We start from the raw sequence: 24,139 nt of genomic DNA, 5'->3' as shown, positions 1-24,139 counted from the left end.
GAATCTGATTGAGTTTTCTTTGCTACCTATCATCCTCCGTGTTCATGTTTATAATATTTGAGTTATTCACTTCTTTTAACACATTTGGCATGTTCAACAAGTCAGGATTCTTGTTTTGTGCTTCTTTATGGTAGAACCATGTTCATTACCTTTGTAACCTTTTTTTGCTTGTATGATTTTATATCCCTAATCCTTCTTAACTTGTATAGGAGTTGTGTCTTTAACATGGTATGCTTTTGTTGATAAGTGGTTAAATTATGGTCTGCTATATCATAGAAGATAACAATACTTTCGTATCATTAGCTATTGTCCTTTTGGACAATTTATAGGTTTGGCCTTATCGTTAGTAAAGGCCATTATTCTTCAACTACTGAAAGCATAGAAATAAAAAATTCCAGTCCTCAGAGATGTCATTTTGAGTAATAGTAGTTTTGTTTTACTAGTAACATCCAATGATATCTTCAAGATTTAGAATAGCGCACTACTAAAATGAGTATTGAATAGCACTAATCGGAACATGAAAAATGAGAAGATATGTAGATTTTCTAGTTGATTACATTCACCCAGTAATTCATTGCCAACCAGTATTTGGATTGAAATTGCATTTGTTCTGGTGCATACCTTGTTGATTATAGGATCTTTTGTCAATCTGTGTATGTTTGTGGTCCTTCAAGTTGGCTGAACTTAGATGCAGAAGGCATGACGAATTTGACTATCAGTACTTTACACAACGACATTAATCTCAAGGCTTAGTTTCAAAGGAACAAAGACACAATTCAAAGTAACAAATGAGAAAATAACTCTGCTGCAAAAACATTTTTGTTTTTCTCTATAAAAATTTGACAAGGCCTAGAACTCTCAGGATTTCTTAGCATTCTCTACAGAACCATACATCTATCCAAACCTGGTTGATTTGCCACCTCCGAAATGCGTCCTGGACTTGAAAACAAAGATGGCATTTGGGTCCTTGACATCATACATCCTAGCCAATTTCTCCTTCAACTCAGCCTTGGAAACATTAGGCCTTCGAGGATGCAGAACATCAATGACGAATTGTTTTCTGGAAAGAAGACGATTGGTCATGAACTTCCTAGTACGAATAGTCACCACCTTGTCCGCCATTTTTCTTGCCTCCGGCGCCGCCACTGCTTCCGCTCTTTCTCCTCTGAATGGGCGGTTGGTTGGGGAAGCGACAGAAGGGGAACGTAAAAGGCTTTCTTACAATAATCAATGTCCATGAGGGTCTTGAATTTTATAGTAATAGATTGATGCCAAGTTAATCCCAGAGCAATCTTGCTGAGTTTTCTTGGCCATGATTCCATGTTCACTCTTTAAAAGATAGGGAGTGTAATTGATCAAATGGGGGAGCCAACAGCTTCAACGTCTTCAGTGTTAGAGCAATGGACAAATGCTGCTAGTCCTTTCAATGAATCAGTTGTGGCATTTTAATTAGCATTATCTTGTGTGAAAAACAGGACTTCTTTTTTCTCTCTCTCTCTCGACTTAATTAGAACATTTCTTTAGCTGTTTCACCACTGAGCTGGGTGAGGAATTGGTATGGTGCCATAATAGCACTGCTTTCTTGAAGTGATATCGCTGCTCTGTTTTTCCTCTGTTTCTAGCCGTGTTTCCAACAACTTCTTTGGAACTCTCCAGTTTTTACAGCTTGTGTTTCTGTCAGCCGTTTCCATGACTAGTTGCAGATGTAGCTTCTCTTCTCACAATCCAAAGCCCCAAAATCCAAACACCCCTCGCCCCCCACCCCCAAAAAAAAAAAAAACTCCTGCATGTATGCATGCAGCTTGGTAGGTGGACAAGTGCATGAGCATGCATGACATCTTTCAGCAATAATAATGACTTTCCATCGTTGTATCATCATTCTTTCAAACAATTTATTGGTGATGTCACCAATTTGTGCTTCTGTGTGATGATGTTAGTACGAATCTCAATTAATATGAATGCATAGAGTCAGTTCTCTGTTATTTCTAGTAATACACTATGACAAAATGATGAATGGATGTGATGCAAGTTATATGTGATTTTGGAAAGCAATATATGGGTAGCCAAATACATGGGAAGTTTTAGTGCTGAGAAATGCAGTTGAGGCACAATGGTTTTAGTAAAAAATTTCATTATGTGGAAAATCTCTTACATTAAATTTTTGTTTTGCAGGTTTATTTTGGAGATTTTGGATGGAAATAGGCTGTGCAATCTAGAAGGAGCCACTTGAGCTTGAATTGTTGTTGTAGTTTGGCTAGTTTTGGATGTGGTAGATGATAAAATATTTTTGAAGCTAGGCTTATTTTTGTTTAAAAGGAGTAATGGTATGTGTTTTCCTTGCTCTATGTGGCAATTTGTCTTCTTGACAAAAGTCCTGTAATTCAATTCTAAAAATGCTTGCATTTAATTTTTTGCTTGAATTTGGCTTGTTAATATGTGATTTTTCTGGTGCAGGTTAACATTGCGAATTTGGAAATAGGTTGCAATCTGGAAGGCACCGTGAAAGTGTTTAAAATGTTTAGGTGGCTTGTTTGGGATGTAATAGGTGACAAGACCTTTTGGAAGCTCAAGTTTGTTTTAAACGGTGGTTATTTTGGAAAGGCACAATTGCTGTTCATGTATTTTTGAAGTAATGACTTCAACTTTTGGTCATGCATAGGTGCTGAATTATGATTAAATGTCACACGTCCCTTTTTCCATCCTAGTTTATGCTTATTGCTTTTTTAGTTTCAATTTTGCATTTTATTATTTTTTATTAATCCGTGTAATGAAAGTGGGAAAGTCTAACAATATGTAATACAATTGCCCAAGATTTTTGGAACTTGGAGAATCATATAGACCAAATACTTTAAATCAAGCATATTTATGGGTTTTGAATTTTATATCTACCAGCCAAACAATGCAGGCATGGAAAAAGTGTTACACATGGCTCATTATCTTTCACAACTCTGTCAAAGAACTTCAAATTTCATGAAACGGTTGTTATGTACTTCCTTTGTCTGTAGTTGTTATCATATTTTTACTTTATTGATGTTCCAAAATAAGAGTCGCTATTTCAAATTAAATACATACTTTTTAATTTTGCCATTTGAAAAAGTTTTTTTTTTTAATTTTGATACACTTCTATTAAAACAATATTTTGAATTCAAAGGATAGATATGTAATTCATCAATGCCACCTCATCTAAACATAATGATTATCATATCTCCATATAAATTTGGATTCCCAAAAAATGACTCTAATATTAAGATTGAGGGAGTACTTTAGAATCTTGTCACTTAACATGGAAACAAGGGGAAATGATATCACAAATAATATTGAAAAATTAATTAATCTATATATGCATTGGTATTTGACAAAATTGGAATATAGTTCAAAGTCACATTTATTATTTTGGTCTCAAAACAATAAAAATGGAGTTGGTTACAATGATTAATACTCAATGAAACTTCTAAAGTACTTTATTTCAATCAATTTTGTAATTAAGGAGAGATTAAGCCTATTACACAAGACTTTTTTCTTAATAAATAAATTACATACTTTCGTAACAATTCAAGAATCAATTGATAGGCACTGTGAAGCGCTTGTTACACGGAATTCTTTTTATAAACTATGATTAAAATGTCATCATAAAAATATGAGTTTAGAAGAATAACACATATAATTTAAAGTCACATTTGATATGTTGGTATTAGAATAATAAAAATGGAGCAGTTTACAATTATTAATACTCAATGAAACTTCCAAAGTACATTATTTCAATCAATTTTGTATTTGACTAGAGATTAAACCCATTACACTAGACTTTTTTCTTAATAAATGAATTACATACTTTTGTAACAATTCAAGAATAAATGGATAGGCATTGTGAAGCACTTGTTACACAAAATTCTTTTTTATAAACTACGATTAAAATTTCATCATAGAAATATGAGTTTAGCAAAATAACACATATAGTTTAAAGTCACATTTGTTATGTTTGTATTAGAATAATAAAAATGGAGCGGTTTACAATTATTAATACTCAATGAAACTTCCAAAGTACATTATTTCGATCAATTTTGTAATTGATGAGATATTAAACCTATTACACAAGACTTTTTTATTAATTAATGCATTACATACTTTTGTAACAATTCAAGAATAAATGGATAGGCATTGTGAAGCACTTGTTACATGAAATTCTTTTTATAAACTACAATTAAAATTTCATCATAGAAATATGAGTTTAGCAAAATAACACATATAGTTCAAAGTCACATTTGTTATGTTGGCATTAGAATAATAAAAATGGAGTGGTTTACAATTATTAATAGGGATAATTACAAAAACATCCCCCGAGGTTTCTGACATTTGCACTGACCTCCCTTGTGGTTTGAAAAATTACACTGACCTCCCTTGAGGTTACTAATCCTTTGCAAATTTAGTCCAAACGATTAAAATATTATTTTAGAGAGTGAAATTAGAATTTTGTGCAAGATTTGCCATTTGTGCTACATATCCAATGAACGACAAAGTACTATAAATCAATTAACAATTAATAAACTTTAAAAAGTATAATTTACGGGCAAACACGCATTACTCATTTAAAGTACCACCTCTTTACGGGTATTTTACTTTCAAATATTTAATTTATGATAAATATATCAATATTTGTAAGTAAAATTCAAAAATTGTTATAATAATATTCTTGCAAAAAGGAAATCGATAGGTTATTTATTTAATATAAATTAATTTTTTTTAAAAAAAATGGCTCATAAAGTATTAATTTTTTATGGCTTTCATCTATTACACGAGTAAAGTATTCGCTCTTTATGTGCATTTTATTCTGAATCATTTAATTTATGTTAAATACATAAATGTTTGTAACTAAAATTGAAAAAGTGTTATATTAATATTTTTACGGAAGAGAGATTGGTAGGTTTTATATTTAACAAAAATTAAATATTTGAAAGTAAATACAAATCTGTATTTGAGCATAAATATTTGTATTAAATTAAATATTTAAAAGTAAAATACCCTTAAAGAGCCGGTACTTTAAATAGTTACCGGCTCTTTATAGGCAAACACGTATTATTCATTTAAAGTACCGGCTTTTTACAGATATTTTACTTTCAAACATTTAATTTATGATAAATATATCAATGTTTGTAAGTAAAATTCAAAAAGTGTTACAGTAATATTCTTGCAAAAAGGAAATCGGTAGGTTATTTATTTAATATAAATTAAATATTTTTTTTAAAAAGAAATGGCCCATAAAGTATTAATTCTTTATGGCTTTCATCCATTACATGAGTAAAGTATTGGCTCTTTATGGGTATTTTATTTTGAATCATTTAATTTATGTTAAATACATAAATGTTTGTAACTAAAATTGAAAAAGTATTATATTAATATTTTTACGGAAGAGAGCTTGGTAGTTTTTGTATTTAACAAAAATTAAATATTTGAAAGTAAATACAAATATGTATTTGAGCGTAAATATTTGTATTAAATTAAATGTTTGAAAGTAAAATACCCATAAAGAGTCGGTACTTTAAATAGGTAATGCGTATTTGCCTATAAACTATATTCCTTAAAGTTTATTAATTGTTAATTAATTTGTAGTATTTTGTCATTCATTGGACATGTAGTACAAATGACAAATTTGGTAAAAAATTCTAATTTCACTCCCTAAAACAATATTTTAATCGTTTGGACTGAATTTGCAAAGGATTAGTAACCTCAGGGGAGATCAATGTAATTTTTCAAACCACAGGGGAGGTCAGTGCAAATGTCAGAAACCTCAGGGGAGGTTTCTGCAATTATCCCTTATTAATACTCAATTAAACTTCTAAAGTACATTATATCAATCAATTTTTTAATTGAGGAGAGGCTAAGCCTATTACAGAAGACTTTTTTTTCTTAATAAAAGAATTACATACTTTTATAACAATTCAAAAAAATGGATAGGCAACATAAAGCGCTTGTTACACGAAATTCTTTTTTATAAATTATGATCAAAAGTTCATCATAGAAATATGAGTTTAGCAAAATAACACATAGTTCAAAGTCACAATACAAATAGATTTAAAAGTTGAGGAACTGGAATTACAAGTAATTTACTATAATTTCATAGATTATAGTACATCCATATCAATTTTATTCTTTATCCTCGTATTTAAAACTTTAGAACAATTAAATTAAATCATCTAATTATTAACATTTATAAGTGTTTTATACAGTTACTTGAAAAGAATACTCATATATGAAATACATAAGAATTTTTGAATTATGCATATGGACATGTATTAGCACAAATATAATATAAATATTTATTGACTAGCACACTTGCAGGCATTCCTCTCATGCTATTTTATGCGTAGTTAAATTCTTTGAAGTTTAGCAAAAATATAAGAGTGAGGAATAATTTCAAGAAATGGCAATTACATATCATACAACAAACCTCTATTTGAAAATTAAATGCAAATTTATCAAACTTAGTTAATTTGATTTGCTATATATTGAGAATATTTTGATTAGTTTCATTTTCTCATACATGATCTCTTTCAATTTTTATATACTTCTAACACTCAATATTCATTCTATATAATATACTCCAATTCTCCAATTCTTAGAAACTTTTAACTACAACACTTAAACCATCATAAATGTTTCAGAATTTAGGACACGCGCGCTTTATTCCCTCCAAGAATTTTATTTTTCCCGCAACGTCCTTCCGGCAAAATTTGAAGGCTCATTACAGCTGAGGGATAATACTATTATATATATACATAGAAAGGCCGGCCCTCACTTATCTCTCTCAATTGATCGAGCACTCATATGTTCTTCTCTCAAAGGCCAAGATTGGTGGTTTTTAGTCCAAAAATTGAAGAACAGATGCGGGAATTGCTAAACGTGAAGGAGACCTCTGAGGAATTGCTCAAAAATGAAGGCCCACCTCCTGTCTATCTCCCAAGAATTGCAAAACGTGAAGGGGCTTAGGTTTTATTGCTGTAAGAAAACCTCAGAGCAACTTCAATACTTCATCCATTTGCTTCAAATACTGTTAGATCTATATTTTGGTGCCATTTTGTGAGTCTGCATATCCTTCTTGTGCATTCTTATTACCATTATTTGTGTCAGATTTCTAAGATTACATTATTTTCCTCACAATTTTAGGAAAATTGAGTTCCAACCATTCTCTAGACTCTGTGAAGGTAAATTATGTGGGTTTGTGCTTAACATCAAAGATTGTAGTTTTCGATTGGTTGAGGTTTAAGCTAACAACCTATGATTTTCATCTTGTTTCCTGGTTGGTTGAGGTTAACTTCTCTGCTTTTCCTAGTTGGTTCAAGCCCCTGTTTTCATATGCAATCAGTAAATTTCTCCATCTAATCTAATCTTCCCTTTTTGTGCAGCTCAGCTACTCTGAATCTGTTGATGGCATTTGCAACTGGAGGATATGCTGCTATGTAGAGGGTTACACAGTTGAACCTGGATTTCACAGAGCACAGCAAACAAGGTGATAGATACCGTGATCTAGCTCACCATGTAGACGAGACTCTTGGATTTATGACTGCTGCTGGACTTCCAATTGACCATATCAACGGTGCTTGCTTCTACCGTATCAATGGTCTATTACTAAATTGGATTCCACATCTGGCTTGTACTGCGATTGTTAAGCCCATTTCCTTTGGTTCGATGGTTCTCATGTTGAAACACCATCAAAGCTCCTTGTGGTCTAAAGACTCTGCCTTTTGATGCTACAGGGCGGAAGTAACAGCATTCTTTGATGTCCATAAGCAGGAAGGCAGCCACCCTGGGAGGAGTCCATCTACAGATGCCTGGCCAAAATGTGACAGAATGCATTGGTGGATTGCGTACTGTGACCCTTTGATGAACTAAGCTCGCGCTACCACACACACTGTGATCCTAGGCTTAATGCTTCTCAATCACTTGAACTTGCATTTATCATGGCTGAGCGACTGAGAAAGAGGCGGCTTGGATCCCAAAAGTCAATAGCATTTTAGATATTCTAGAATGATTTTGAGGGCGTCAATTATGTCTGTACCGTTCTGCATCATATGCTTCTCTGTATCAATTTATACAACATGTTTGTTTCTGTATTTATAAATATACCATGTATTACTCTGTCAATAATGGTAGAAACTGATGGTTTCAGATTTTGATGAGACAACAAATAAACCAAAAGCTTTTCTCCCCAAAAAAACAAAAAAGCTATTTGCAGCTAAATTTTCTAACAAAACCACTCCATATATAATTGGCTCAAGGAATTAAGATTAGCATATTAAAATGGGATTAAGAAATGTTCACAACAGCATTAGAGGGGAACATTAGAGAGGAAACTTTCCTGGCCAAAAACGTTTTACTGGTATATATATGGGGGATTGCAGAATTGTCAAAAAGTTCCTTGCCAATTCTATGTTATTGGTGAGGACGCACTAATTTCCTCACAAAACACCTTGACTATTTGCAAGGAACCACTGCTTTTTGTGGGGAGTTTTCTATTTTAGTGGAGAGGAAAGTTTTTCTCGCCATAGCATTCCAGTAATTAGCGAGGAGGTCGGCCCTTGCTATTGATTTGCTCCATTAGTGAGAAAGGCAGCAGAATTCTCGCTAATAACTTTTAGCGACGAGCATCTAGCGACAACCTTGGCGAGGAAGCATTTTCCTCGCTGAAATTCATTAGCGAGGAAGTCAAAACATTTGGCGAGAACTTTTGTTCCTTGCCAAATCCCTTTTTTGTTGTAGTGACGAAATTTTGTCTGTAAGTATAAATTCGATCCTCTTTCTTGTCGGCAGGGAGTATTTTTGTGAGGTAAGTTTGAGATTTACGTAAAGAAGTAGTTCCCAATATAAAATGATGGGGCTTTGGCTTAAAGAATCATTTCTACGGACAATTGAATTTGAGAAAGTCTCGGTCAACATTTACCTGTTGCCGGGTCGTCCTCCTAGTACAAATATGGCTGGTTTTGTAACCTTCCCCCGGTTTTAACCATTTTCGGTCAGTTCCAATCCCTGTAGGGTCCATTCCAACTGCAGCTTGAAATACGTGCGAAGACCGCTGACCACTTCGTCAAAGAGGATAAGAGCTTGAGGTATTCGAAAAAGTAAAAATCAAATAAATAGTGCTTCAAATATTGACTTTGTATTATGAGACTTTATTCCTTTTACATTCCTCGTGTGTTGATTTTGTATCTTTTATGTCCTTTATATGTGAAATGATGATTTTTTTAGTCCATCGTCTTATTTTTTGTTCAAAAAAAAAAAAACATTAAGTACACTTCATGCCTCACAAACTTCAGGAGTAAAATTGAAAGATTACAAAAAGAAAAAGACCTTCATATTTCTTTCTTGTTTATCCTAATTTCTTAACTAGGAATGTGGCAAAAACGTACCATGACTGCTTCTGGCCGCTGAAATTTAGGTCATAAAATTTTATCAAACTTCAACTTTGGACTCAGTTTTTTGTGTGAAATCTGATTTCGACATTAGTTTTTGGCAAAGATGAACAAATGTGGATCAAAATAAAAAGAAAAAAAATTGGCAGGCTGAATTTGATTTCAGTGTTAGTTTTGTATTTTTTTCTAAAATTATACAGCCACTATTCATCCCCACCAGTATACAGCCTCAAGTATTTAAAAAGAAAAAAAAAAACCAAATCAAAATGTGCCAAATTCGGAGTGAAAGGCAACAAAATCATCCCCACCAATAGTGTCAATGCTTACCAGCATCACCTTTACCATTACCACCACAGCAGTCATAGGAATGGATTGTACTCGCCGCAGTCAGTGATGCTGCTGACTCCTTTTCCTCGCCTACAGGCTATTATTGCCTCCACCCATGCGTCAAGGAGAGCAAGAATGATCATTTAAATAGATATGTTTAATTTGAATTTGTGAGAGATTAAAATGTTTTATTGTCACATGTAGAACCCAATTTAGGATTCTAATAAAAATTAATGTTTGCAAGTTTACAAAATTGAAAGAATAAAATAATTATTTAAAATATATGTGAGAGAGAAGAAAATAATAATTCACACTATTATTGAAATTTCAAACAATGGAACAAAGTCACATAACAATATAACCTTATAGATTCTTCTTTCTGGATTCTCTTAAGAAAATATCTAAACTAATTCTCTATTATAACTTTCCACACTTATTGAGTAAGAAATCACTTACATCAATAATTACGAAATAAAACACGAACTCGTAGATCACATAACTACTAAAAATCTGACTCCAATAATACTAGTAAATAAATAAACAAATACTTCTAAGATTTGATTTATTTTATCAACATTGTCCCTCTGAAATCAAACTCTTCATTAAGACGGTCCCATCATTCTTGAACAACTAATGTTATTGAGAACTTTGTAGTCATAGAGACGATCTGCAACACTTGGAAATTAATTTTTATCTTTACTCGTGATAGTGGACGAAGTTTACACTTTATAAAAAATTTCTCAACAATTTCTTCTCTATCAGAATAGTCATTTATGCAAATCTATTCATCACCCAAGTCACCATATTTATTTTCAATATAAGTGCCCAAAAATACAAAATCATAATTTCTTTGTTGCCAAAATGATCATCACCAAACAATTCAAAAACTCCACTACCACAATTCCTTATACTATAAGAATGAATTGTGGTTAGAGAGGGGTTTTAAATTTCAACTGCACGAATAGGGACATTTTCGAAATGTGGAATGATGTGGAGTTTATTTTTAGATTTGGGTACAAGTGATGGTAGCATGTATTTTGGTATGTTTACAAAAATCTTCTCATGTTTGTACATTTAAAACGTTTATTTATGGAGACATTTGGATATTTTTGGAATGTGAAATTATTTTATAATCATTTTTGCATCGGGTACAAGTCATACAAGCTTATGTATTGGTGTAATTACTTAAATGATGTTACAGACACATTTACTTGAAGTGTGGTATTTATTGTGGAATTGAAATGAAGACACATTACTCTAATCTTACAATCTTACCGCTTAAAGATATTCAATTGCCTGAAACATATTCAATTGCTTTTGCCATTTACATCTCAATTAAACTAAAGAAAACATGGGTATGTTAATGAATTAATGCCTCAGCATCAGTTATGGTTTCAAATGCCGTCTTCTTCGCATTCTTTGATTTTTTGCCTTTCGACTTTCAGGATTGGGCTATTTTGCTACCTTTATACTCTGCATTACAAAATGGTTTTTAGGTGAAACTATTTTTGGTGGTTCAACTTGAGGTGAGTTTTGTTCCTTAATTTTATTATTTATGTGGGTGGGTTTGGAGGTGTGTAGTATTGGGTGACTATTTCCATTGTAAAATTTGAAAATCTGGTTGTATAATTTAACTGTAATATTATGATTTTTTCACAAATTTGGTTGGTCTGTAATTTGAATGGTGTAGTTATGATGTAATAGGTTTGGAGCAACTATAAGAAAAAAATTTTCCCTCTCGCCGGGGGGGAGGGTATCTGGAATAAGGTAAACCCAAAAAGCACCTTAATTAGTTCAATTATGGAGTGTTTTTTGGCTGCATGGAGTAAGTGATTCATATATGAAATTCATTTTGATAGTAGTTTGACAGTGAAGCATTGTGAATTGGTAGGTTACATGGTATACTATTGATTTGTGTTTGAATTGTTTAGCCACCGATGAATTAATAGAATACACACCTTTTAAGTCATTCATATTGGTAGTGTTTCACATATACCTTCTAATTAAACAAAGGTAATAGAAATGATTCAATTTCCTTAGGCAGTGATGAAGTTGTAGAAACTCCTTCAAGCAAACAACTTCAGTGAGTGCTTTTTTATATTATAGAACATTGAATGCTTTCTTATACAGGTGAACAAAACTAAAATTGTTGCAAAAAACTAAAAAGATGAACCAAAAAGAAACCAAAAAGATGTGAAACAAAACTTCACAATATACAAGAATGAGTGTGGCTTTGAATTTTAACCCCAAGAACAAACATATAACTAATGAAATTACTTGTAATCAATGAAATGTAGATTGAATAATAATCTGAAGAGAAGGAAACTTAAATGACTTTTTTACATATGCTATAATCCTTATTGATCAACCGATTGATTAGCATTTTAACCTCAAGAATAGACATACAGTTAATGAAATTATCTGTAATCTGTGAAATGCAAGTTAAATAATAATCTAAAGAAATGGAGACTTAAATGGCCTTTGCAGACAATCTATTATTGAAAACATATGCGATGAAATATTATCGTTTAATATGATATCGCACTCTTATTTTCATTTACTTACTCTTCTACCAGTTTAAATATTTTCGAAACTCCACAAAATAACAACACAACTACCAATAAACAATTATCTTAAATCCTCTTTAACCACAGACACCAAATATCTGCGCGATGTGCGGGCACTCCCTACTTGGTATTAAAAAAAAAACTTTACACTGTCAATCAACTCTTTAAGAGCAAAAACTTAATTGAACCGGTCAAACGTGGTTAAGAAATGGTAAAAATTGAGGGGTTCAATTGGAGTTCACCAATTTTTTATTTTTTAAAACAAACATATCAATTTTAGTCAAAATTTTTAATACTAAAATAAATAATAAATGATTAAACTTTTGAACTCGAGTTGAACCAGTCGAACCGATTCAATCGAGAATCAAAATCTTTTCCATTCATTCCTGTTCGGGTTTAAAAGCATTGATCAAGAGATGGGAAAGTGAAGGGAGGATGGAAGGTGGCTTTGTTTTTGGTCGTTAGTGGAGTCCATGAAGTTAATTAGATTACAATCATTTGACTAGGAGATGGTAACATTGTCCTTTAACAATAAATTATTCTGGCAATAGTAAGTTTAAGATAGCTAAATGTGATGCGTATCCAACTTTAAGAGCTTAATTAAGTGCTAATTGTGGAAACTTTCCAAGTTGCACTATAGAAAAGTTTGATTAGCACAATTCATTGACTACTTTCGCATAAAGCACATGTGGCCGCCCTCGGCATATAAGATAGCTTTCCAAAAGAAGCTTCATTCTTATATCAGCTCCTGCAAGACTCAACTCTAAGCTTCAGAAAGCAACCAACGAACAAAAAAGAAAAAGGAAAAAAAAAAAGAAGAACCCATGTACTTGTCTTTTACAGAAGATATCAAGCATGGGCAGATCTTCCAGTTATCTGGCAATCTTTTATTGTATTTTTGCTTATTACTTGTCCCTGTTTTGCGTTTCTCAAGCTAAAGATACACTAGGAGTTGACGAGTCCATAGCTGTATATAAAGGAGACTACTTGGAGTCTGCCAACCAGCGTTTTCGGATCACAACCAACTATTCGCTGGCGGGATGGTACGTGACGATTCAATATGTGTCTATGGGTCAATCAATCGATGTCTGGGCTCATGACAACTACCTGACTCCGGCCAGCTTACAGCCAGCATATCTAACCATGAATGCAGATGGAAGGCTAGTCGTATACGACAGTTCTCAACATCGGCTAATCGTTGTAAATTCCCAACAGCCTGTTATGATTAACAGCACTACTGCAACTATACTCGATAATGGAAACCTGGTTTTGAGAGCACCTGGAGGGAATACTGTTTGGCAAAGTTTTGATTATCCCACTTATGTATGGCTTCAGGGCATGAAACTTGGGATTTTCCAATCAAGCACAAGAGTTCTAACTTCAAAACCAAGCTTCGAGCAGCCTGCTTCTACATTAGGCGTTGATTCCAATAATACAAAGGAAATTACTATTGTGCAATACGGATCCATGTATTGGCGAAGTGGGATATGGAATGGACAAAATTTCAGCTTTCTTGAATTCTCTGATAATTTTGGTTTGAAATTTCACTACGTTTCTAATCCGAATGAGACCTATTTCACATGGAATAGTAGTACCGATCCCTTTGTCTTTTTTATGTTTAGTGAAAGCGCAAACATCACTGTTAGTAGTGGGGATTTTACCAATTTTCAGACATTGGCAGTTTGTGATGTGATTGATTACAGGACGAGGAAAGATCAGTCCGTGGGGTGCACGAATTCTTGTGGCGCTGGTGATGGGTTTAAGGAAATAATGGGTGACTTGGATGTCTGGAATGAATTGTCATATAATGACAATGCTCTTCGTTTTTGTAAGTTGAAATGCAGAAGAAACTGTTCCTGCTACGCTTATTCTAATACTGCATACGATCAGAACGGTGTTGCTTTGGGCTGTAAAATAGCTAGCAGAAGCAAAGGAAAACTTATTTCTTCGAATAAACAAAGAATTTTCTTTCGCGAAAGCTTTGTCTTGGAGAAAGGTATGCGAGACTTTTTTCTTTTTCATTTTTTTTCCCTTTAATTGTGTCCTGTTCGAGTCTCTGATTAGGTAGAAGAAATATGGAATGTAAAGAAAAAAGTGCACAGCTAACTTGTACAGTAAGGATAAGACCATCTAATTTCTTGTAGCCATGATCAAGCCGCAGTATGAGACCTCAGGGTTTAGAGCACCTGGGTTCAAATCTTTCTTCAATCCCTCTTCTCGTTTCTTAAACATCACCTCTTCTTTGCTTAAAAAAAAAAAAAGAGTGTATTTTCACTTTTTGCCGTGAATGTCGTTTGGCCACAACAGAGCTAGGTCTTCCTCCTACCCAGCTTGCTCCAAGCCAAAAAATGAAGTCAAAGACATGGAAAGTGAAGTTATCTGTTGGTGCTCTAGTGACATTTTTGGGGGCTCTTGCATTACTATACTTATTTTGCAAGCTGCAAAGCAGAATGCGCCACCATAAAGGTACATTACTTTTCGTAATAATTCTCTTAATTGCTAATTGACAGCAAATTACAACTGTTAATTGTATGGGTAAAATGCACTTTACTCCCTTGTGATTTAGTAATTTTTCATACAACCCTCTTGTATTTTAAAAAGATATAAATAACATCCTCTTTGTTTGGACTAAAGTGTCAATATAATGAAAATGATTCTCTATAATGAAACCTAAGAAAATGTCGAGAATATTATTCTTATTTAAAAATTAAAATGGTTGAAGTGATCAAAATATATAAACTTAATATACATGATACTTTAACTCCTTGTAATTTTATGTTTTACTATATAACCTCCTTATGATTTAGTATTTTACCATATAACCCTCTTATGGTTTTCAAAATATGTACATAAACCCCTTGTGGCTAATTAATAATTTCCAATTTCACAAATGGGTACTTTTGATATTTTAGTTGATTTCGTTATGGAATGCAAATTCCGTGACTTTGACACTTGAATCCAAATTATGAGGGGGTTATATATAGTTTTTGAAACTACAAAAGGATTATATTGAAAATCACTAAATTACAGGGGGTAAAGTGTATTTTACCCTAATTGTATTCTATCCTTAAACACTTTTAATATTGGCAAGGGTAGAGACTCATACATTATCGTTTATCTATTGGGTTTAGGGAATTTCCAGCTACCAGAAAGAAGGGATGATGAATCACCTATTTTCGAGTTTACCAGCATACAGATTGCAACCAACCATTTTTCTGATGAAAATAAACTTGGTCAGGGAGGATTTGGTCCTGTATATAAGGTAAAGATGTTATTATCTCTAAAAACCTATCATAACAAATGCCTATTGGCATTTGCAATATCTCATGACTTTAGACTAGTGTCCTCAAGTTATATATGCAGTCATTATTTCAACTTTGCACCTCCTACATTATTCCCTATTTCCATTTCCAGTTGCACTTAAAGTCTAATTTATAACAATTTGTACAACAAGCTTTCGTTTTAGTTCCATTTTGGCCCATTAGTTAACCGATTTGAGAAGATTAATGATTTTATGCAGCCACAAATAATTCAGTTTTACTTGCTTCCCCAACTGATTACTTGTTGTTACATTAGATGACCCTACCAAACTCTAATAACTGGACAAATTGAACCTCTTCATTTAACTGCAACCTATCGTTAGGCATGCACAGATTTGTCTTGGTACTTGACCTTCCCATACTTTGATATATATATATCCATGTCCTATGGTTCTATACAAAATGATTAGATCCTCACTGTGTTTAGTACTTAAGTAAGGATAACATTGGCATGTTGACTAACGACTTTATGGAGATTGTTTTTTTATCAAGTTCTACTTTACATAAAACTACAGAAGCTTATATAGATATTTACAAATATTAGGAGATGATGTGGTAATATACAAAACTACAAGAGGGTTTTAAGTGATCTTATAAGTAAAGGGCAATATACTTGTTCATTAATACTTATTTAACAATGTAACTGATCAATTTATTGTGTTCAACCAGCTTAATCAATTATGGGTACCTGTAGTAGGACGATGGATCCTAATTCTAAAAATACACGAGTTGTTGATTAATTATTCGTTCATTGGAGTCCAATTAAATGTTCTAGTCACATTTTTATGTTCAATATAGTTATGTATATATATGTATGTATGTGTGATAAAAGATTCGCAAATGTGTTTCTTTAAATTCGGCTAAGATATGTAAAATATCCAGTAAATATACTATATATGCCTATTACATTAAAAAGGCTTGTAACTGTATATGATGCAAAATTTAAGGATGCAATGTGTTCAAATATTAGAGGTTGGAGGTCTAAAGTTAAGGTGGGCAACAAATTAGGTCGTAAAGTGAAAGTGGATATATGAAATCGAAGTATATGGAGTTCAAACACATAAACTTTGATGATTTTCAAAACGCGGTTAATGAAAGAATCAAAATGGGACGAACATGAAAATTTAGGGTACAAAGTCTTTAAAATTAAGAATTAGGCTGCCAAATGAAAATAGGCATTCAAGTCAGAATACAATTGTTCCTTATAGCCAGCAATAAGAAGCTGTTCAAAGACATTAATTAAGTATTAGCAATTCTGCTCCCTTGGGTTTACTTTTTTTTCAGAAATGTAATTCGAACAGGCATGTTCCCTCCATCTCCTTTCGATGTGCTTTAACTAGCGTATGTTGTGGTTCAGGGTAAGTTGCCTACTGGGCAAGAGATTGCGGTGAAAAGATTGAATACAATGTCATGGCATGGGATTGAACAATTCAAGACCGAAATTACAGTGATAACTAAGGTGCAACACCGAAACCTTGTAAAACTTCTGGGATATTGCATTCATGGGGAGGATCGGTTATTAGTGTACGAGCTCCTGCCAAACAGTAGCTTGGATTCATTTATATTTGGTGAGTTCAACTATCTGCATACTTTAGCCCACATGGGTATGCCTGCAAAGGGATATCAACGTGGGAAACAAAGACGACTATATATATCTACATTTTCATGACTATGGCAGGCTTTATTATGAATCACCAAAATGCTCATGCTCTTTTCACAGATACTACAAAACGGGCAGTACTTGATTGGAAAAGACGTTCACGGATTATTGAAGGGATAGCTCAAGGGCTATTGTACCTCCACAAGTATTCTAGATTAAGAATCATCCACAGGGATCTCAAAGCAAGCAACGTTTTGTTGGACAATGACTTGAATCCCAAAATTTCTGATTTTGGAACTGCAAGAATTTTTGGAGATGATGAGTCACGTGCAAATACATTGAAAGTCGTAGGGACATAGTAAGTGTTCAATCTTATTTGCTTAATTAAACTTCAGAAAACCATGCATGGAAGTCTCCAAACACATTAGCAACTTAGCTGTGATATGTATGACTTACTTAATGTGGCCATGAAACAGTGGTTACATGTCTCCTGAATATGCTATGAAGGGTATCATCTCTGAGAAGTCTGACGTTTATAGCTTTGGAGTCATGATGTTGGAGATTATAACTGGAAAGAAGAACACTTCTTTCAGTGACATGGATGATCATTTAAACTTAGTAGGACATGTGAGTATATTTCTTGAAACATTACAGTTCTTGTTGATAGTATATTAGATTTTCTTAGAGCCCATTTATTTACATCTTCTTGCCTCTTTACATTTCAGGTGTGGAATTTATGGAAAGATGGAAGGATTTCGGACATTGCAGATCCTAGTTTAGGTGAGACAATTCCCATGCTTGAAATTTCAAGATATGTTCAGGTTGGGCTCCTGTGCGTCGAAGAAACTGCAGCCGACAGGCCAACCATGTCTGATGTGGTTTCCATTCTCAACAATGAATCACTGGTCGATCTTCCTGTTCCAAATCGACCGGCTTTTTCTGCCGCCAACAGATACCGAAATAATAACAACTTAGTTCAAAATCAAGAATCCTCCGATAATACACTGACAATTTCGGATTTGGAGGCTCGATAATTAGTATATTTCAAGTAAATAATCAAATTTGTATTCTTCTCTAGAAGTGGACATTTTCTTTGTTTTTTTCCCCGAAATTTTAGTACATAGCAGTAGACAAGAAAAGCTACACCAGCTTTTCCTCACTTGTACCTAGAATACATACTTAATTAACATCTAAAAGAATGTTTTCCGTAGTGTCTTTTTGACCATACTTACAATTAAGGAGCCATAGTAAATAGTTCCTGCAAGGACAGCGCTGGCTTCATGGTTTCCCAATATAATGAGGGATTCAAATATTTTCATTGTTTTAACTGGTATTTTTCTCAATTGAGACATAATCTGGTTACCATGATCTCTACCTTGATTTTCTGTGACACCCCCTAGGACTGCGAACCAACTCGCAAATGTGCTCAGTCAACGCTCAAAAGCAGTGCAGGAAACAGGATGCATCAATTGAAAATTTTCGTTTTTGTTCAAAACCAAACTGAAATTATCCGTTGCTGCCTGTGCAGAATTCTCAACAGAAAGTTAAAGGTGATAGATATGGAAAATGAATCTTCTAATCAAGAGCCAATAGTACAACGGTAGTAAGAGAAAATACCATTTGATTTGCGTGGAAACCACATTTGACAAGTAATTCATTGATTTTTTGCAGAGAATGAATCGCAGGCAAATATTAGTTCTTTTGCTGTTGTGCACGAAAACAACTATTATAACATTTAATCCATCGTCCAAAATGGTGACCTTGTTGATGGAACAGGAAAACCCGGTCGATTAGATGCAGGAAGCTTCGTTTCTGAATCATTGTTAAGCATGGAACAACACCCGACATGGTTGGCCTGCCTACTGCATTTTCTTGCACACACAACAATCCAACTTGAACATCTCTTGTAATTTCCAGTTTGGAAACTGTTTCACCCAAACTACGATCTGCAACCTCTGTAACTCTTCCTTCTACCCAAAAATCCTACACCTGAAACAGAAGTAAGAAATGAAAAGCATGTGTTTTTGTACACGATCATTTCGGGAAATTGAACTAAAAATAGAAAATGATGTGTAATTTGAATAAGGTATCAGCTAGGGCTGTAATAATGTGAATACTTAAATATCCTTAAGTTCAAATGATCATCAGAGTCATAGAAAGAAGTATTCTTCTTTCCACTTATGATCTCCAGCATTCTCACCCCAAAGCTATAAACGTCAAGCTTGACAGAAAAGAATACCATTCATGGCATATTCGGAAGACATGTAACCACTGTTTTATCACCAAAATTTTTAGTCTTAGCAAAGTTAAAGAATTTGGAAATTTTCATATTCCTCATAAATTAAATAAACGAAATTGAATTCTTAGTTCTTACTATCTACCAATGACTTTATTTGTATTTGCGTGCAATTCAGTATCTCCAAAAATTCTAGCTGCTCCAAAATCAGAAAACTTGGTATTTAAATCGTTATCTAAAAATAAATTAATTGCTTGTCTTGAGATCTCTGTGGATAATTTTTAGCCTGGAACAACCCTTGAGCTATTCCATCAATAATTTTGTTTCTCAGTGTTAGTGTCAACCTAGCAAAGTATTTTTGCCGTTGGTGTTCAATCTTTACACATTTCACCACTCCATCACCAATTCCCCCTACCCCTACCATACTCCAGTTTGGTAGTTTCCACCGTGTGTTCAGGGTTGAGCCCTAGGATCTAACAGCATTATAGTAAGCATGAAGGGGCTAGATGAATTTTTTTTATATATACATATGTTTATAAAGCACTTACCTAAGTTTCAACTTATACCAATAGGATACACAAAAATGTCAATATAGTATTTATAATGGGATCCATAAATTTTCGACTTTTCCAATCTAATACTAATTCTTTTTCTCAAAATCTGACAATAACAAATTGTTAAGTAAATTAGCAATTGGAGTGCGCAAAACCATCTCAGTGAAAGAAGTTTACCACTCAGGCCTGAGCCTTTAGCTTCAATATGCATATCTCATGCCATGCCACATAGTATCATTCTTTGGCCTTTTTTATTTGGGGATAGAATGGAGGCCAGAGCCAAATTACAGATTTATATATCTGTGATGGGTATCATTGCAAAACGCAAAGTCCTAGTTTTGTTGTATTTTTTGTAATAAGTAATTTTCTTTCTCTAGTTTTTTTTTTTCTTTTTGTGGTCCATTGAACACAAACAGAATGACGCAATCCCCCATCATGTCCGTAGCTAAAGGAGATTTTACTGGATCAGTAGGATCAAGAAGTAACGTAATCTTGATTGCAAATTCAAGCTCATTTTTGTCAAAAAAAAAAAAAAAATCAACACAAAGTATTACTTTCTTGCCAATATCAACACAAAGTACAGTGCCAACTCCACTGAGAGTAGTTCCCTAATCGCCTATACCAAGTTGTAAAGGCTTCAAATCCTCACTCGTGAAAGTTTTCGGTCCCAAGTTGGTCAAGACACTTTTAAATAGATTCCACTAACTCAACACTCTAAAATTAAAAGAATTGTCACATAACGAAATTAGTGAATTTTACATGAAAGAATTTTTTACGTCCACAACTGGACTGCGAATGTCCACGACTAGAGGTGGCAATTTGAATTGAAATCCATTTATCTATCCATATAATCCATAATTAAATGGATTTGGATTATCCATTTATAGTATTGGTTTTAAATGATTGGCCAAAGTAAAACCATTAAATTAAATGAATTTATATGGATTATCCACAAAAATCATATATATCCATTTACTTAAAAACATGTTTCTATCTTGTACATTTAAGGAAATGCTTTCATAATGAAAGCTTCATCTGATGTTGAAAAACGAGAGGGACCACCCTTGCTGTTAGGCCAAGTGTTGTACTTAGTCTGACTGGCATGGCACTTGGCTTCCCTTAAGCAAGGTCTCGGATTCAAGTCTTGTGAATGGAGAGACAGGTGCTGGGAGAGCTTGCACCTCTTATGGGGTGCAACCTAGCTCAACTCCGGATTTGTCAGGGTCCAAAGTGGTTACTGCATACCGGGGGATCTGACCAAAAAAAAAAAAGTTACCAAAATATTTAAATGGATTATAAATGGATAATTGATTTTTATTTAATCCATTTATTAAATGAATCTAAATGAATTGAATAAATTTCATCCACCGTTCATTAAGTCAAAATCAATTATGAGTCATTTATCCATATTGCCACCTCTATCCACGACCAAGGATTTGAAGCCAGTTGTAAAGAGGACACAAGCCGTATGCCAACAAGCCCGGAGGTCCCCTGTCGAACTAGAAGGATGGTGTACTTTTCTTTCTGAACAAAAAATCATTTTTAATGGCCCAGTTTAGTAGCCAGCACATTGAACCAAGAAAGGCCTCCAATACAATCCAGGCATGTCAATTCTATTCCGGGCCACCGCTTCATCAAACTGATTTACTCGCCCACGCTTCTTAGGCAGTCCGCAATGGGCGACGGCTACAAAATTATATATTTTTTTAATTTGGAAGAAAATCAAAGATATTTTCTGTAAGTGCCTATCCTTTCAAGTTGTTTACTCAGCCAAAAAAAAAAAAAAAAAAATCGTCTGACTTATCCATTATTGCGGATGATCAATTTGAAGTTTGTCAGATTTCCCGATTGTTGCGGATGATCAATTTGACTGATGGGAGCTTTTTCCCCTTCCAGTAAACTTCGAAGACTTTGAAGTCAAAAAAGGGTATCCCTTTATCCACTTGAGATCCTTGGTGACATATTTTCTATGCCAATTCAATGCCACCACTAATATTGTACCAAGTGTCTTATTATTATTTGCACTTTAATTTTCTAATAATTCAAATTGATTTGGTTTAACACAAGTTTTCTCTACCCTTTAAACCTTTGAACAAAAATTAACCGATCGGTCTAATTCATATACCAATACTTTTGAGTTAACCACAGAAAATCCTAAACAAAATTGCCTCCAAACCCTAAACGAGATTCTACACTATATTAGAGTCAAGAACGGTTGCTAGAGCGAACATCAACAATTCTAGGTAATTTATCTGCACTATTTTGTGTTAATCACACCATTAATTTATGGGCCTCTGTTGCAACATCCCCAAGAGAGTTGCAGCATTCCACAAACAGAAAAGTACGTGGACCACAAACACAAGTACCAAGCAAATTGCTACAGAAAAAGTCCTATAAAACTTCTCATCATTTCCATCAAGGTTAGAAACTTCCGAGGGGCAAAGGGCGATGATGTATAATATCTTGGGCACTGGAATATAATCCAAAAGAGTCACTAAACGCTGACGTCTGCGAGTCCCCTCTGACATTTGCTTACCGCCACTCCATTTCCGAGAGAGAAGGGCAAAGGCCAAACGGAGGCCAAAGGGAAAGCAGTAAAAGCTTCTCCCTCTCTTTCTTCTTCATAGCGTCAGAAGAATTAGTGGAGGCCCACCAGTTTCAGATATTTCAGGTTCGATTATAACATTGAAGATTCAATTTTTATGTCAACTTGATAGAAACTTTGGATTGGCATTGGATTGTAAATTTATAACCTTTGGATCGCCGAAAGGGTCATCTGCAAGAAAATGGGCACATAAAAAAGTGGGGAAAATGGCAAAAAAGAATGAACAAGAACCTGGGAAGGAAATCAGCAATAGGAAAAGTTACAGAGGCCAGAGTTGGAACAAAGGAGAGCTCTGTAGACGGCGTTGTCGTGAGGAAGAACGTTTGGTGAATACTAGGACCAGTCCACAAGTAGAAGGGCAAAGCCAAAATTACATTGGAAAGGCAGAAATTAAGCCATTTTGCTATCGTAATCTTCTTCCTCCTTCTAGAACTCAGCCATGAAGTACATGAAATTGCCTCCAGTGGAGAGCTCGAAAGAGAAGGGCTTTGACGGTGAGACAATCGGCAGTGAAGATGATGCCACGTGGAATGGCGGAGCTGGTGGAGGAATCAAAAGGACGATGACGTGGCTCTGTTTGGATTGTAAATTATTTGAGATATTTTTACTGTAGCACTTTTTGTGATGTGATGTATGTGAGATAAAAAGGTAATTGAAAAAATAAAAAAGTGTGTTAAAAATTGTAATGATGATGTAAGCAAATAAATTTTGATAAATAATCCTCAATCCAAACAAACCCAATTGAAGTGTGGACCTCAGCGGAGTGGATTGGAGAGTTTGAAGGCAATCAATGATGAAAGTATTGGTATATGAATTAGACCGGTCGGTTAATTTTGATTCAAAGGTTTAAAGGGTAGAAAAAACTTGTGTTAAATCAAATCAATTTGAATTATTAGAAAATTAAAGTGCAAATAATAATAAGATACTTGACGCAATATTAGTGATGACATTGGATTGGCATAGAAAATATGTCACCGAGGATCCCAAGTGCCTTTTATGGTAGGAACGCATTGACTGTTCCTATTATAGGAGCACACGTGTGAAAAAACATTAATTATGGCCACCTGGGGAGAATAGTGGTAGTGAAAGTTGGACGCGCATGAATGAATGAGTAGGAGGAAACGGTTTGGACCAAAACATAAGAAGAATAAAAAGTTGAAAGTAGTGTGTAGATGGTAAAGGGATAAATACGAGGAAATCTATTATACTAGAAATTTATTAGTCCATATTTTCTAAAAGATTTCTAATAATATGACATGTATTCTTAAATTATTTTCCTCTTTCATCAATTCAGTTAATGCAATTTAATAGTTATTAGTTTGTTTAGTTCAAATGTTTAAATCACTATATTTTAGTTAGAAAAATATTTTGTTAAACTAACTTATCCAAAAACCTCTTTAAGTAAATATTTTATTTTAACATTTCCTTTAGACATAAAAATCCTAGTTAAACTAACTTATCAATAGCCTTTTCTAAGTAAAATTTATTATATTTACTACTTTCAACTTTTCCTTTAGTTGCAAATG

The 24,139-nt window shown here is 33.8% G+C and overlaps 1 protein-coding gene across 1 annotated transcript; it reads left to right on the top strand.

Moving 5' to 3' along the window:
* Positions 1–13,153: 13,153 nt before the first annotated feature.
* Positions 13,154–18,252, top strand: LOC113768954 (G-type lectin S-receptor-like serine/threonine-protein kinase At1g67520). The gene is made up of 7 exons (XM_027313453.1): positions 13,154–14,294; positions 14,606–14,764; positions 15,430–15,560; positions 16,976–17,222; positions 17,339–17,576; positions 17,695–17,845; positions 17,944–18,252. The coding sequence occupies exons 1-7, from the start codon at positions 13,154–13,156 to the stop codon at positions 18,250–18,252; spliced, it is 2,376 nt and encodes a 791-aa protein (XP_027169254.1).
* The last annotated feature ends 5,887 nt before the right edge of the window (positions 18,253–24,139 follow it).

Source organism: Coffea eugenioides, chromosome 4 (assembly GCF_003713205.1).
Source record: "Coffea eugenioides isolate CCC68of chromosome 4, Ceug_1.0, whole genome shotgun sequence".
Lineage (NCBI taxonomy): Eukaryota > Viridiplantae > Streptophyta > Magnoliopsida > Gentianales > Rubiaceae > Coffea > Coffea eugenioides.
The sequence above is the reverse complement of the archived record's forward strand: the minus strand, read 5'-3'. Positions and strand labels throughout refer to the sequence as shown.

Excerpts from the sequence above, each read along its gene's own strand:
- LOC113768954 (XM_027313453.1), top strand. The coding sequence starts at position 13,154 with ATGGGCAGATCTTCCAGTTATCTGGCAATCTTTTATTGTATTTTTGCT. Across the intron at positions 17,223-17,338 it reads GCATACTTTAGCCCACATGG|ATACTACAAAACGGGCAGTA; the intron begins GTATGCCTGCAA and ends CTCTTTTCACAG. Across the intron at positions 17,846-17,943 it reads ATTTAAACTTAGTAGGACAT|GTGTGGAATTTATGGAAAGA; the intron begins GTGAGTATATTT and ends TTTACATTTCAG.